General features: G+C 42.7%; 1 protein-coding gene across 3 annotated transcripts in view; it reads left to right on the forward strand.

Moving 5' to 3' along the window:
• Positions 1–14,744: 14,744 nt before the first annotated feature.
• Positions 14,745–15,653, forward strand: part of UHRF2 (ubiquitin like with PHD and ring finger domains 2) — an 80,495-nt gene continuing 79,586 nt past the window's right edge. The window contains exon 1 of one of the 3 annotated variants that reach the window (XM_032676834.1): positions 14,745–15,255. In XM_032676834.1, coding sequence (XP_032532725.1) covers positions 15,103–15,255 — 153 coding nt within the window. In that variant the 5' untranslated portion in view covers positions 14,745–15,102. The remainder of the gene's footprint in view (positions 15,256–15,653) is intronic. The other 2 variants (XM_032676832.1, XM_032676833.1) reach the window with 2 other exon arrangements.

The raw sequence follows: 15,653 nt of genomic DNA on the forward strand, positions 1-15,653 counted from the left end.
TTAAAAAGTGGAGATACATTTTTGAGGCACTAATAACAGATATTTGGAGGAAGAAATGGCAAATAAACCTGTCAGGGAGCAGCAAAGGTTTGTCTCTCTGCAAGGGAAATTGAATTGACCTTAAATAAAAGTAGTCAAGCACTCAGTGAGGGGAATGGTTTACAGAGGGGGGATGCAGAGAAAGGAGGTTGCAGGCTTCTCATGGCAGTTAGAGCCTGCTGATATGTTCATGGCCCTCTCACAGTTTTTCTTACAGAAACATTTAAAAAAAATTATTATTAAATAACTAGTTGATTAATGTGCTTTGCCATATTACACATATTTCAGCAAAAGATTCTGTACTATACTGACAGATTTTAATGGTGATCAGAAGAGAAACACGCCTCAGTGTCTCATACCATACATGGAGGAATAAAAATTTTAAATCCATCTCTAGTATTGTGCTGAGTTCTTCTTAGCTTTTCAATTAAGAGTTGCTCAGTTGCATGTTTTTTTCTGACTTTGTGATTATATCTGACATTATAACTCTTTAATCCATTCTTTGACAAGGAACAAAGTCCAGTGTTTTTACTGAAGATCAATCCTTGATCAAGTTTTGAGGAGTAAGAATGACAGGAAAAAAATCTCCTATGTACTGGCTTATGTGGAATAAAGATAAATCTTAATTTTCCTTTCAATTAACATTTTCTCCAAGCTTAGAAACCACTGGCAATTTCTCCTTACTCCTTGAACTATAATCTAAAATTTTCTGTGTTGCAGATCTTGTGCTGCTGTAAGCATTAATAGTAATCTTTTTCATTATTTTTTAGTTTACTCTGGTAAGTGAACAAATCATAAATAAATTATCCATAAATCATCTGTAAGAATCTTTTAAAAGAATTTAAAGAAATCTCTAATGAGAATTTGGAAACCTTTTAAATTAATTTAAAATATCACATACTTAACATCAAAACCATTAGGATTAAACTGTATTTCAAAATAGAAATCAAAGGAATGTATTAATGCCTTCCAACCTCATTCATTATTATATGGTGATTTTCCCTTTCCATTACATAAACTGAAAAAAACCCCAGGGCTTGGCGTTTACAGTTTAATTGAATGAGTATTCTAGAAAATGCAACTCCATATCCTGATCTTCAGAAACTCTCATGTTTCAGGGAAAATTAGTTCCTTACTATGAACACAAAAAGTAAAGGAATTTGGCATTTAATAGTACAAGCAGGTTTGGGACAAAAGGACAACAACACTCAACATCTTGCAATCAAAAAGGCTGAAAACTCCCTGAAATTAGTTAATTTTATTTTGTCGTGGCTGTATGTCTCACAAGAGCCCACTGGATGGCTCCCTTACCACTGCCAGGGTCTGCATTTCTTTGAGGACTTACTGTATTCCCATGTTGCAACTTCACTGAGTTCCACTGCCTCAGGAAACTGCTCAGAGCAAATGAAAAAGCATATCCACTTCTTATTTGCAGGTTTGCAAGTGCAAGGTGTCCTCTCAAAACATCTGACTGAAAGTTCACGTACAAAAGAGCGGCTGATGATATGTGAAAGTAAAAGATGATTGAACAGCTTTATATTACAACCTTGATGAGAAAAAAACCCCACAAACAAACACAGAGAGCATCCTATAAAAAAGAAAAAATTAAAATTAATTGGGTTAGATTCTTCCATCCTCTTATAACACACCACAGAAAGAGACAGACATAATCATCCTAACATTGGGTAATCCCTTCTCCTTAAAAACCTTGTAAAGGCAGCAGGACAAAGAAAATAAGGAATAAGGAGTGTTGGAAATGCTCAGCTTGTGGGCATCAAAGATGATAAAAAGCAAATGTGTCAGTCAGTGTACACTTTGGTCCTTGTAGCAGTTTCAGTTTGCAGTTGAGGATTTACATTACTTTTAACAGCAAGCTGACCCTAAAACAGACATCCTTTCTTTAATTAGATCTAGATATACTGCAGGATATGATATATCAAAGAGGTCATTACATAGAATTTTTCTGATGCATGAGTTTTAGAGCAGATGGTAAAATTTGTGACTGTATGATGTCCACAAATTAAGACATGACAGGATATCCATGACAGTTATCATGGATAAAGTATAATTCAATCCACATCCTGTGTTGAAAAGCTAAAGCCCTTTTTATTTCTATTTTTCCATTTGGTTGCATTTTTAGGAGTATTCCTAAAGAAATTTATTGCAAAGTCTGTTCCTGAATGTCTCCAATAAAATCCTTAAAATGTTTTAGATTTTCTAGCCTATATTCCATAGACCAGTGTGAAATTACTTAATTCTTCCTTTTTTTTTTTTTTTTTTTTATTCCTTAAATACCAGACAACTAAAAAACATTTTTAAAAAAAAGGCATCATGAAAACAATGGATACAATGGGCTGATTCTGTCACCAGTCACAGATTCATTCTCTTTGGAAACTTTCTTTATCCCTTATTCATGTAAAATACTACTGATGTCCAAGAACGTTTTTACTCAATATTGTAATGTCATATAGCACTCAACAATTATTCTATTTTTTTCAGTCTCCATTATTTTCTTACATTGTAGTTACTATCTGATATGTAGAATGTGCCATTCTGTGTATGTTGAATGTAATGGACAGATAAGTGTGTGCACTTTGCAGATATAAAGATCTTTTTTTTTTTCAGGAATGAAGAATGACATCCATGAAGAATGGATGAATGACTATCAGAAAGCTGATAGTTTTATGCCACACTGAACCTACAAATGCTTAGAATGCCACCATGGCAAACCAAAATCATGATCACTTACATGAGGTCAATTAACTATCTGGAAGAACTGTCTTACATCACCTTTAGGAAGTGATAGCTTATTGTACTTAGGGATTTTTGTTAAAGAAAACACCAACCTACTTATTGCAAACTGACTAAGTGGGTATCCAGCATTAGCTGTTTGAGCTGTTTGTATTATCTGCAAAACAGAATTTAAGACTTCCCTTATTGCTTCTGTCCTTCTAGATCAAGACAGACACAAACTGCCCATACTGACTTTAAATAGCTCACCACTCATCATGTTGCTAGTTTTGGATGTACTTCTTCAGCATCTAATTTTAGCATATGATGTGCATTTAGCTTCAATATTTCACTCAGAGGTCTACATTTGATTCCAGGAGTGCTAGGTATTGCATTGCTGTGAGGTTACTCTCACTTATCCTACACCCATCATTGCAAAGGTCTAGCTGTTTAATCAGAAAGTTTTGTGGTGTTCACAAAACCAGAAAGCTATTGGCACAAGAAAACCCTCTAACTTTCTCACAGGCCCCTAGGATAGCCTGGAACAAGGATATTATGCATTTTCTGTGTAATGAACACCAAAATCATTTAGAAATGTCTTGCGTGGTGCTGTTTTGAGTTGCACGTTGCTCACGAATCACTTCTCTGATGCATAGTCAGGAATAGAGATATTTCTAAAAAGATAAATTCTACTGCCACTAAAAAGCACTTGAAAAAATTATAAAGCTTTTCAAGAGGTAAAATAGTAATCTCCTTTACAGCTTTATAATACATGAATTTTTAGTAGTTGTAGCTAAAGCCACAAAACACCTGCCCTTGAACTTGGCAAGAGATACAAAGAATAATAAGTACTTCTAAAGGCATGTCAGCCAGTAAGGTCAAAGAAAATGTAACTCCCATGCCCAGTGAACAAGACTAGCAAACTGGTAACAACAGATGAGGAGAACGTTGAGATGCTCAACAATTTTTTTGCCTCAGTCCTCACTAGCAATTTCTCTTTCCACACCTCTTGAGCGGAAGGAGTGAACAGGGAAGAAAAGCCTCTCCCACTCCAAGAGAATTTCAGGTTTGTGACCATTTGAGGAATCTGAATGTACACAAGTCTATGGGACCAGATGAGATGCATCCCAGAGTCCTGAAGGAACTGGCTGATGTAGTTCCTAAGCCACTCTCTGTGATATTTAAAAAGTCATGGCACTCAGCTGAAGTCACAGGAGACTGGAAAAAGGGAAATATTTTCAAAATTTCATTTTTCAAAAGAGTACAAAGGAGGACTTTGGGAAGAACCAGCCTTTCAGCTTCCCCTCTATGCCTGGAAAGATCATGGAACAGACCCTCCTACAAGCTATGCTAAGGCACAGTCTGGACAACAAAGAGGTGATTTGACAAAATCAGCATAGTTTCACCATAGTTAAGTCTTTACAGACCAATGTATTGGCCTTTTATGACAGAATGACTACATCAGTGGAAAGAGAAGAGCTATGGATGTCATTTGTCTGAACTTCTATAAGGCCTTTTACATAGTGCCTCACAACATCCTTCTCCAAAGTGGAGAGAGATAGGTTTGATGGATGGACTGTTCATTCATTCAAGGAATTGACTGATTGGTCTCATCCAGAGAGTAGTGTTCAATGACTCAATGTCCAAATGGAGCTCAGTGACGAGTGGTGTCCCTCAGGGGTCCATACTAGGACCAGTACTGTTTAATATCTCGATCTATGGCACAGACAAAGGGATTGAGTGCAGTCTCAGCAAGTTTGTCAATATCAAATCGAGTGGTGCAGTAGACAAGCCTGAGAGACAGGATGCCATTCAGAAGGACCTTGACAGACTTGAGAACTGGGCCCATAAGAATCTCATGATATTCAACAAGTGCAAGTGCTAGGTCCTGCACCTGGGTTGGGGCAACTCCCAGTATCAGTACAGGGGATGAAGGGACTGTGAGCAGATCTGAGGATGTGGACTTAAGGGTATTAGTAGATAAGAGGCTGCACATTATCCAGCAATGTGCACTTGAAGCCCAGAAAGACAATTGTATCCTGGGCTGCATCAAAAGCAGCATGGCCAGCAGGTCGAGGGAGGGGATTCTGTCCCTCTACTCTGCTCTCGTGAAGCCCTGCCTTGTAGTGCTGCATTCAGCTCTGGGGTCCTCAGCACAGCAGGAAATCGACCTGTTGGAGTGATTCCAGAGGAGGGAGACAAAGACAATCAGAGGGACAGAACACTTCTAAGAGAAAAAGTTGAAAATGTTTGGCTTGTTCGCCTGGGTAAAAGAAGGCTCCAAGGAGACCTTACTGGGGCTTAAAAACTTAAAGGAGGCCCGTAAGAAAAGTGGGTACAAACCTTTTAGTACAGCCTGTGGCAGTAGGACAAGGGGTAATGGCTTTAAACCATTAGAAGAGTAGATTCAGAAATTTTTTATGACAAGGGTAGTAAGGCACTGGAACAGCTTGTCCAGAGAAGTTGTGGATGCCTGTCCCTGGAACTGTTCAAGGCCAGGTTGGATCGGACCCTGACCAACCTGGTCTAGCGAAAGGTGTCCCTGCCCCCTGCAAGGGGGGAGTTGGACTAGATGACCTTTAAAGATTCCTTCCAAGTAAAACCATTCTCTAATTTTATGAGTCTGCAAAAACCTACAAGAATAGGTATAGTGTAATTCAACTGACTTTATACTACTTATATATTTGCAGCACTTAGTAATTTTTAGAATACATCATCTTGATTTTGATTACTGTTTAGTTTCTCATATATAAGTGATATACTGTACTGAAAATTTGATTATGAAAAATATTCTAGTTCCTTTGCTTTTATTTTCTGGAGCTTATGACAGTGAGAATAAAAAATTCTGGCCTTAGTACACACAGTTTCACTTTGAAGTACTTTTCTTTCTGACATTTAATTAATAATCAGATCACTACATAAGGAAAAATACACCCATATGAATGAATACATTTTCAGCAGATCAAATTTAATATACTTTATTATGCAAATAAACCCCAACAAAATTTGGCAAGCATGTAGTCCTTAACTGACGCCTAATTGCTTCAGTTTTCATAAGTAAATATTTTAATAATTCAGATATAATTAGTTTAAATGTTTTCCCTTTTTGCACATTTTACTTTTTTAAGCATTGAAAGCATTGTTTGAGAACTATCAACTCTATCCTTGTTTTCTGATGGAGTCAAACAGGTAGACTTTTTTTTTCACTGATTTTCAGAGGTAAACATATACACTAACACCATTGCAGAGCCAGAACCTTTAGTCCTAGGTAAACAGATATAAAAGAAGCAATTGTCTTTAATTAGACAGTAAAATGAGGTGAGCATTTCAGTTTGGAAGTAGGGTAGCAAAGGATGACTTTCTAAAGTAAAGGCTGGATCTGCTATGGCTGAAAGGCTAGGTCAGGCTGGAAGACGGTTCAGCTGGGCTAGAATTTCAGGAAGGATTAGCAGGCACTGTTGAGCAGGGAAAGACCTAGAAATAGACTAATACTTCTAAATTATGGACATGTGTCATTACACCTAGGTTTAGACCTGAATGTGGTTTCCTGACTTGTGTTTTTCTAGCCTTTGCACTTGTGGAGTTTAATGTACAGGATTATAGTTATATTAATCTGGGAAGAAGCTTTAGGAATGATGAGTTAGGGTTAATACTGTCTTACTGAGAGTTGTCATAAGAGTTAGGGTTAATGTTGTTGTTTTGGCTGACCAGACCCAGTTGACATACAGTCCTACCTGAATTCACAAGAAATTTCTGTGTTTATTTAAACATTAAGTTTAGAGAAGAATTGGAATTTGAAATTAGATAAATTGATGAGGTAGGGTTATAGAATTGTATAAGTTGGAAAAGACCTCTAAGATTATCAAGGCCAACTGTTAACCCAGCACTGCCATGTTCACCACTAAACCATATCCCTAATTGCCGCATCCACCTATTTCCTAATATTCAATCTAAACCTTCCCTCATACAACTTGATGCTATTTTCTTTCATCCTGTCACTTGTCACCTGGGAGAAGAGACCAACCCACACATGGCTACAATCTCCTTTCAGGTAGTTGTAGAGAGCAATTAGGTCACCCCTGAGCTTCTTTTTCTCCAGGATAAACAACCTCAGCTCCCACAGCCTCCTCACAGGACTTGTGCTCCAGACTCTTCACCAGTTTTGTTGCCCTTCTCTGGACAAGCTCCAGCACCTCAATGTCTTTCTTGTAGTGGGGGGCCCAAAAATGGACACAGAATTCGAGGTGTGGCCTCACCAGTGCCACAAGTACAGAGGGACAATCACTGTCCCGGTCCTCCTCTCCATGCTATTGCTGATACAGGCCAGGATGCCTGGCCTTCTTGGCCACCTGGGCACACTGCTGGTTCATATGGTGAGATCATGGGACACTTTCATTCCTATCGTATGACTTCATAGAGAAATGGTAGTATTTTAGGTAGTTAGGCTCCCAGCCATCTGAAGATTTTTAAAGGAAAAGTGGCTTGTCCTCCTGATTAAGCTGTGTTTTAAGGACTGGGTACAACTCTAGGATAAGATTGTGCTCAAACCATTCTGTCTTTTACAGAGAAATAACTGCAAGAGTAAAAGATAATGGTACTGTGGAAAGCACTAAATGGCCCCATAAATGCTATCCTTTGATATCCTCTCGAAAATAACAGAGGCTGAGACTTACAGAGGCTGCCATTTCTGAGTCAGAGAAAGAAATACAAGACATAAAGTAGATATACCTCTTTCCATCTACATAACAAAATGTGAGTAGTTTTGACCAGGTTTACTCCTGATTTTCTACTTTGCTTACAAGATAAGTTGTGTGTTCATTCCTAATACCTAAAAACCTGCAGTTGACCAACTGAGCTTGAATAGTGCTACTTGGCATTTCACTTTCTTAAGTCGTTGTTAAGCAATTTAACATTGCTCTGCTTTGTTATAGAAGACTTGTTTTATCATACACATAAAATATTTCTCTATATTAAAACTATAAGCTACAGAGTTACAAGTGCTCTACTCAACAAAATAGTTTTGCTCCTAAGTTATGCATCTTCTTAGAAAGACGAATGTAAAAAATGCAGTATGGTTGGATCTAGCCAGAATATCACATGATTTATAAACAAAAACTTGAAAGAAAATGTAATGTCTCATTATTCATTTCAGTAATGTAGAATTTGAAACATAATTATAAAACAATAATTCTTGATAAAATAACTGCATTTCCATTAAAAAAATCAATTACTCTTATATGCTGCAGTATATTATATTGGTACCTAAATTGACATGAACAAATCAAACCAAGAAAAAGGTCTCAAATCATACACAGAGGTTGTAAACCCACAATGTGTTACTTTTCACGGCAAAAATTACTGACATCTGAAATAATTGAGGATGACAAGTTTACTAACATAAATTAGCAAGCTTTTAACAGACAAAAGCATATACTGAGATAAATTCTTGTAGTGATTTTGCTAGAATCAGCAGAATTATGTCAAGAAACAACGTGAATTCTTTACTTATTTCTGTTAGGGGATTATTAGAATTATGTAATATCCTTGTATTTACTTCTTTTTATCTTTTTCCCTGACAGGCTAGAATACAGAGTCAGCCCTACATATAGGACACCATTCTTATGCACATTTGCTGCGTAATCTGCAACAACTATATTGGATTTGCTTTTGGTCTCTTTGTCAAGTTTAAATTAGGGTAATGAAGTCAGCCATACTGGTTTTCTCTCTTCTTTCCATGTTTATGCTGGAGTAGTCACAATGACTTTGTGGGAGCTGGGGACACAATTCTGCTCAGTTCAGTATACGAACATTTTCAATTTTCTTTTTCTCTTCCTCTTCCCTGGAAGACACATCAGCACATTTGATAATAATGAAACATCCACACAAGTTGTCACATTGCCTTCAAGTCATTAAAAGGTTGTCTAGAAAAATAATTCTGTAAAAAAATTTCCTATCTTTTCCTTCTTGGCTTGCTGGTGCCCTGCCATAGCTCCGCCTTGAAACTCAAAGGCACACATTTTGCTCTTCTGATAGCTTCTTTGCTTTCTTTGCCTGGTATTTTTCTTCCATTCTTCTACTCCCTCCTCACATGTCCCGCGTGTTTGTCTCTTTGTCAAGCTAATTGCTGGCTCCTACTATCCCCATGACTTCATCCACATCAAGGTCATTACAGTAAGATGTCTCCTGCTGGCAAACATAAAATATATAAGGTAATCTCCAGAATTCAGACAGTATTTCAAATACCAGTACACACATTATCTCAAGCAAAAAATTATCTTTATTTACATGCTAAAGCAACCTACCCATGGAAAACTATGAAAATTCCTATACATACAAAGGCCTCATTCTAACAGTTTCCATTTTTCATCCCGTAATTTTAAACCTTTAACTGTTTTATCTCAAAAAACTCACCAAATTTGCATCATGGTTTGCTTTTGAACATTTCATCATGAAAACCGTCTTAATTTCAAAACAAAATCTTGCTTATCAGTGTGTCATTCTCAATTTATTTAACTTTCATTAATCTCTCACTCTTGTTCTATTGTTTTCCTATGATGGATGAAAAGACAGAATGGGAGAGATATGTCGCCTGGAGAAGCATTAATGGAATCTGAATGGACTTTTTACTCACTAGATAATCCACCCAGCAGACTGGCAGTTTTTCCCCAGTTTATTGTTGTGTGCTTATGAATCCTTGTGCACCCCGGTTTATTGTCAAAATTTATGAATCCTGCTGTACCTCCATATTGTCCCCATTTCTCCCTCAGGCTTCCCCTTTGAAAGTTGTTTATCTCTTTCTCTCCCCTGTTTTCCCGCCTCTGTTACTGATTAGCTGTAGCTACCACAGTGCAGAGAGAGCTACCATTAGCCAGCTCCCTCAGATACCCGGGAGTTCCACCCATCTTTCCCCTGTCCCCCTACCACATCTTTCCCTGAGCTGTCAATCTCTTGCACCTCCCTGGTTTGGAATCCGCCCCTCAAACCGCGGTTTTTTAAACCCTTGTATCTCTTGAATAAACTGGCATTGCTGCACGAGACCTCAGGACCCTAATTGCAGTGCCTGGTCCCATCCCCCCTACCCCTGCGGACCGTGGCATTTTCCTCTAAGAAAATTAGTATTGTCTTACAAAATATCATGTCAAATTTTCCTTTTCTATGTAACTCTGGTTTTTTGTCACTAATTTCTTGAGTTTGTCTTCGATTAGATCCTTGCACTTTGCTCACTACTCCCATGTTTTACTTTCATACACTTGATTCCTTTCCTTGCTGTCCTAATTCTAGTAATTCTTCTGCTATTGTCACCTCAGTCCATCATACATACTATGCTACTCAGTCAGTTTCTCCTTCAGCATTACCTACCCTACATGCTGGGAAAAAGCATCTGAAAGCCTCCCAAGAACTCACAGTGGTCTTGGATCAAAACCTGGTAAGCTTGGGGTACCAAGGAGCTGCTGAACCTGCCCATGTCCTCCAGCACACACTGGCACCTACCACGGGTCATGTAACCCACACAACATGCAAGAGGGCAGCAGCTGCTATAGGTGGACAAGGATTACAGCTGCGAAACGAGGAAGCCTATGTGCAACTGTGCACAACTCCAGGAATCCCCCAGAGTGTGGGCATGAGCCCCTGTTCCTGAGTGAACTTTTGGGATTGGCCTCTCTGCTGCTGTTCCAGCTGGGTGACTGTGACTGTGCATGCTGTGTGAGGCCATAGTTGCATCTGCGGTTCAGTTATCTGTGGTTAATAATAACAGTCTAATAAACAGTGTTCTAATAACTCTTGTTTGTGATCTGTTTCTTCCCCTAACTCAGCACCCTATCAGTTATATTTACAACTACTACAAAAAAAAAGTCACAAAGTTATGTAGGTGTCATCTGCATCTTGTAAATCTACATTTTAATCAAGCTGCCAAAATCTCAGATGATAAATCTTCTCAGAATTCCTGCCAAAGGCATTGATTATCACATTTCCTGGTTTCTAGCAAGCCATGTATTGGATACATCAGTCTTTTTACCAGCATTCATTTTTTGCTGGTATGGAGTGAATTTTCTTCATATTAGCTGGTATGGTGCTATGTTTTTGATTTATGACCAAAATGGTGTTGATAACACAGTGATGTTTTAGCTATTGCTAAACAGTGCTTACACAGGAAAAAGGATGTTTTACACACCGGTTTACAGGTGTTAAATCCACAAAGCTAGCACCCATTTCTACACAGACATGAAATAACAAATATCTTGACTCTGCCTTCCACAACGGGTTGAAAGAACCTGTATTTGAGATAATCTCTGGTGACTCAAATGGGACAGCCATAAAAGTTTGCTGCCCTGGTGTAGTGTGTTGGCACTGGCTAGATGCCAGGTACCCATTAAAGCCACTCTCTCACTCCAATTGCAACTGGACAGAGGAGAGATTAAAAAAAAACAGCTAAGGATTCATGAGTTGAGATAACAGCTGGGAGAGGTCACTTACGGGTTACCTTCACGGGCAAAACAGATTCGAAGTGAGGATAGCACTTAAATTGATTACTAACACAATAAGACCCAAAGAGTGAGAAATAAAACAGTCTTAAAAATGCCTTCCCCCCACCCTTCCTTCCTTTTTTGATCTTCCTCCTCCCCCCCAGCAGTGCAGGGGGATGGGGAATGGGAGTTATGGTCAGTTGTTGTTTCTGCCGCTGCTCAGAGAGAGGAGCCCTTCCCCTGCTCCCGTGGGGTCCCTCCAATGGAAGACAATCCTTGATGGACCTCTCTAGTGTGAGTCCATCCCTCAGGCAGCAGTTCTTCCCAAACTGCTGTCCCGTGGGTCACTCCTCCATGGGATGCAGTCCTTTCACGAATGACCTGTACTGATGTGGGTCCCCCACAGGGGCCACAAGTCCTACCTGGGAAAAACCTGCTCCAATGTGGGCTTCCCTCTCCACGGGCTGCAGGTCCCTAGCAGGACCCTGCTCCATCTTAGGCCTCCCACGGGGTCACAGCCTCCTTCATGCATCCCCCTGCTCCAGCACGGGCTCCTCCATGGGCTGCAGGTGGGTCTCTGCACCCCAATGGTCCCCCATGGGCTGCAGGGGCACAGCTGCTCCACCATGGTCTGCATCAGGGGCTGCAGGGCCTCAGCTCCTGTGCCTGGAGCACCTCCTCGCCCTTCTTCTGCACTGACCTTGGTGTCTGCATTGTTGTTGCCATGTTCTCACTCTGCTCTTCCCTGCCTGGAATTCTTTCTGTGCCACAACTTTCTGTTCTTAAATATGTTATCACAGAGGCATTACTATTACTCCTGATTAGCCAGCGGCAGGAAGTCCGTCTTGGATCCGGCTGGCATTGGCTCCATGGGACAGGGGAAGCTTCTAGCAGTTTCTAACAGAAGGCACTCCTGTAGCCCCACTGCTACCAAAACCCAGCCACAGAAACCCACTACACCTGGCAACAGAATCAGGTCAGACAGGACTCCAGCGCACACTGACCAGTTTGAGTGGGGACTCCAAAAAATCCTCTCTAGCACTGGGGCATAAGGCAACTCAAAGGCGCAATGCTCCAGAGGTATTTGTGCAAGGGAGATGAGGATGAATTCCTGAAGTGGTGAGTATCATATTTCCTTTCTTCCCTGGAAAAAAAAAAATTCTAAAGATGTAGATTTATAGGTATCAGTCTCCACGTCAGTCACAAAAGAATGCTTGGTGGAGGGCCTTGATAGATCAGTGGGACTGGAGCAGTGTAACTATTGGAAGCTGAGACCTAAGGATAAAGAAATTGGGTAACTTAATATTGTTAAATACAGGATCAAACCATTCCTTCCTGTAGTCCTTCTAATTGCATTCTGAAAAATTGGAATAAGTTTGGGGAAAATCTGATGACTGAAGATAAAATTAAGAGATATTGTAATCAATGGTGGCCACCTTATAAATTGAAGGATGAGGAAGGAAGGATAAGGAAATCGTGCCTTTGCAATCTATTACCTTACAGTTGATGTTGTTTTGTTGCTGATTTGGTAAATGGGATGAGGCTTTTTTCATGTTTGTCCTTTTATGACATTATTTCACAGAGATCCAGATATTCAGAAACCAGTGTAAAATGAGAAGAGATATGCAGGTGTATGTATTGAGAAAACAGCAAGGGATTGTATGTTGTGGAGGGAAGAAAACAGAAGATGTGTGAATGTTAGTTTCCTCCTTTCCATGCCATATAACATTGGGACAGGGATCAATAAAGAGGATACATATCAAAATAAAGAGCATATGGGAGGTGGTGAGGATTTTAATCCTATTGTGGACCAAATTCAAGGACATTCCCAGCGCTACAGGTGATACAGGCATCTTTCAGTCAAGCAATGGGAACAGAGGGTCTGCAAATTTTTTATATGTGTCCCTTTTACACTTCAGATTTGTTGAACTGGAAATGATCTGTTGGTTCCTACCATGAGAATCTTGAAGAAAGTTTTTGGAAAATATCATGCTGACTTGTAGCCCTAGTTGAGGGGATATGCAGGGTATACTGAATACCTTTTTACTGCAGAAGAAAAGAGAATGGTAAGAGATGGCAAAAGAAGAACAATTAGTCAGGGGGCTTGAGATCTGAAGGGGCTTTCCCCTCCTCTTTGGCCTAACTCTATGTGCTATTTATGGGTAAGAAGGGTCAATTAGAAGATGTAAAAATTATTATATTGGAGGATTTTTGTCAATGAGTAAAGGTGACCATGGAAAAATAACAAGGCATCCCCAGCAAGCACCCTAGTTTCAGTAAAACCAGGAAATGAAACAATAGATTTTTCATAGAGGGGTCATACATTCAATAAGAACTATCTGTAAAGGCCTGCTAAGTAAAGTTACAATACCAATTGTTGGGGCAATGGGAAATAGAGTTTTGAGTCCATTCCTACAACTCATGGAGCATACAGTTGGAGATACCGAACTGAATAATTAGTTTCTGTATGTGCCAGAATGTCCTCTTACATTATTAGGATGAGATTTATTAATGCAAGTTAAATGCTCAAGTAACTCGATGTGATGCTGAGCAGTGAGAGTTGAGATAAGAAGGAGGAAGCATGGGGATTTAGGAGTTATGGTGCTTGTCTTCCTAAGGAAACTTCACACGTCACAGCTCTGCTTTCCTGGAAATGGCTAAATGCACATCTGTCTGCCAGTCTTGAAGTGCTGAATGAGTTCCTTATTTTGCTTTGCTTATGTGCTTGTGGCTTTACCTATTACACTCTTTTTATTTAGATGGCCATTTTCTTTTACCCTTCTTACTCTGTTCTCCATCCTCCTGTGAGGGAGTGACCAAGCGCCTGTGTGGGACCCAGCTGCCTACCAGGACTTGCCCAGCAACACCCACGTAAATTACAGATTTGTCTGGTATAAATTAGCACAGAAAAATACATGAAAGCAAACCGACACGAGATTCGCAGTATAAACGAGGCTTGCCTCTTCTTGTCTCGCCCCCTATTTCCATCTACGTAACGAAACAGCCGCAGCCCGGATCAGTCCTTATCTTTGGATAGCTGCATCAGGCTGGGACAAGGCTTTATGCCATCGGAAACGCCGGTGCCCGGGTTTCTCTAGCGGACACCCTGCTCGGGTTTGCCTGTGGATGTTCGGCGGCTTTGAGGCCCGGCAGCCCGTGAGCACAGATCCAGCAGCTCCTGCAGCTCCCGCAGCTCCCTCAGGGCCCCGCCAAGGACACGCCGCCGACCGCTCCCCCCGCCGCTCGCGCGCCAGCCCCTCCCCCCGCAGGCCTCGCGCTGGCGGGCGGGCGCGCGCGGGACGGCGGGGACGGGGGCGCGCGCGGGACGGCGGGGACGGGGCCGCGCGCGGCGCGGGGGCCGCGGTGCGGAGCGCGTGCGACGGGTGGAGGCGTGGCGGTGCCGCGCGCCCGCCTCGCGCCCCCCGCCCCCGCCCCGCCGCGTTGTCTCCGCGCGGCCGCGGCCGGCGGCTCTCGCGAGAGCGGCGTTGGCGCCGTGACCTCCATGTGAGCGCGGCGGCGCTCCCGGTAAACACTGCCCGGGCCGGGCCATGGCTCCCGCCGCCTCCCCATAGCTCTGCCCGCCGCCTCCCGCGCCGCCTCGGCGGGATCGGGGAGCGCCGCGGGAGCCGCTCAGCTCCCTTCCCTCTCCCGCGCCCCGCCGAGCGGGGCCGGCGGCCCGGATTGCGGCGGGAGGGTCGCGCCCGTTCAGCGGGGTTTGAAATTCCTGCCCTGCCGAGCCGAACAAAGAGCGGGAGAGCTCCCGGACCCCTCCCCTGCAGTCCCACGCCGCCGACGCTCACCCGCGGAGCGGCCCCCAGCCCCTGCTCCGGGCCCCGCTCCCGTGCCCGTGGCCGGGCGGGCGGGCACCATGTGGATCCAGGTCCGCACGATCGACGGCACCGAGACCCAGACCATCGACGACCTGAGCCGCCTCACCAAGATCGAGTGCCTACGGGAGAAGATCCAGGAGACCTTCCGCGTGAGCCCCGATCGCCAGCGCCTTTTCTACCGGGGCAAGCAGGTGAGGCGGGAGTTGCCATGCCCGGACGGACCCTCTGCGGTCAGCGCTTGTCCCGGATCCGGCTCTGTGCGTTGCGGGGGTCCCCGTCTCTACCCATGTGCCGTCCTGTAGATCCCGCTTTTGTTTATTCCCGGGCTTGGGAGAGGGGGGGAGCGGGAGCCCCCCTGACAGGCTGCTCCGGGACCCCGCGCCCCCCCTTTCTCGCGGAGGGAGTAAAAACGAGAGGGAGTAAATCCCCCCTCCGTGCGCCAGCGAGGGCCCTTTGTGTGTTTATTTTCCCACCTGAGCGACTGGAGGCTCCTCCCCCGGCCCCCGCCTTCATCCTGCCCAAGTGACAGGGTGGCCGGAGGGATGCGGGGGAAAGAGGGAGCTGCACCCTCCCGGTGTCCCCCGCCCCG

The sequence above is a fragment of the Chiroxiphia lanceolata genome, chromosome Z (assembly GCF_009829145.1).
Source record: "Chiroxiphia lanceolata isolate bChiLan1 chromosome Z, bChiLan1.pri, whole genome shotgun sequence".
NCBI classification, from domain to species: Eukaryota; Metazoa; Chordata; class Aves; order Passeriformes; family Pipridae; genus Chiroxiphia; species Chiroxiphia lanceolata.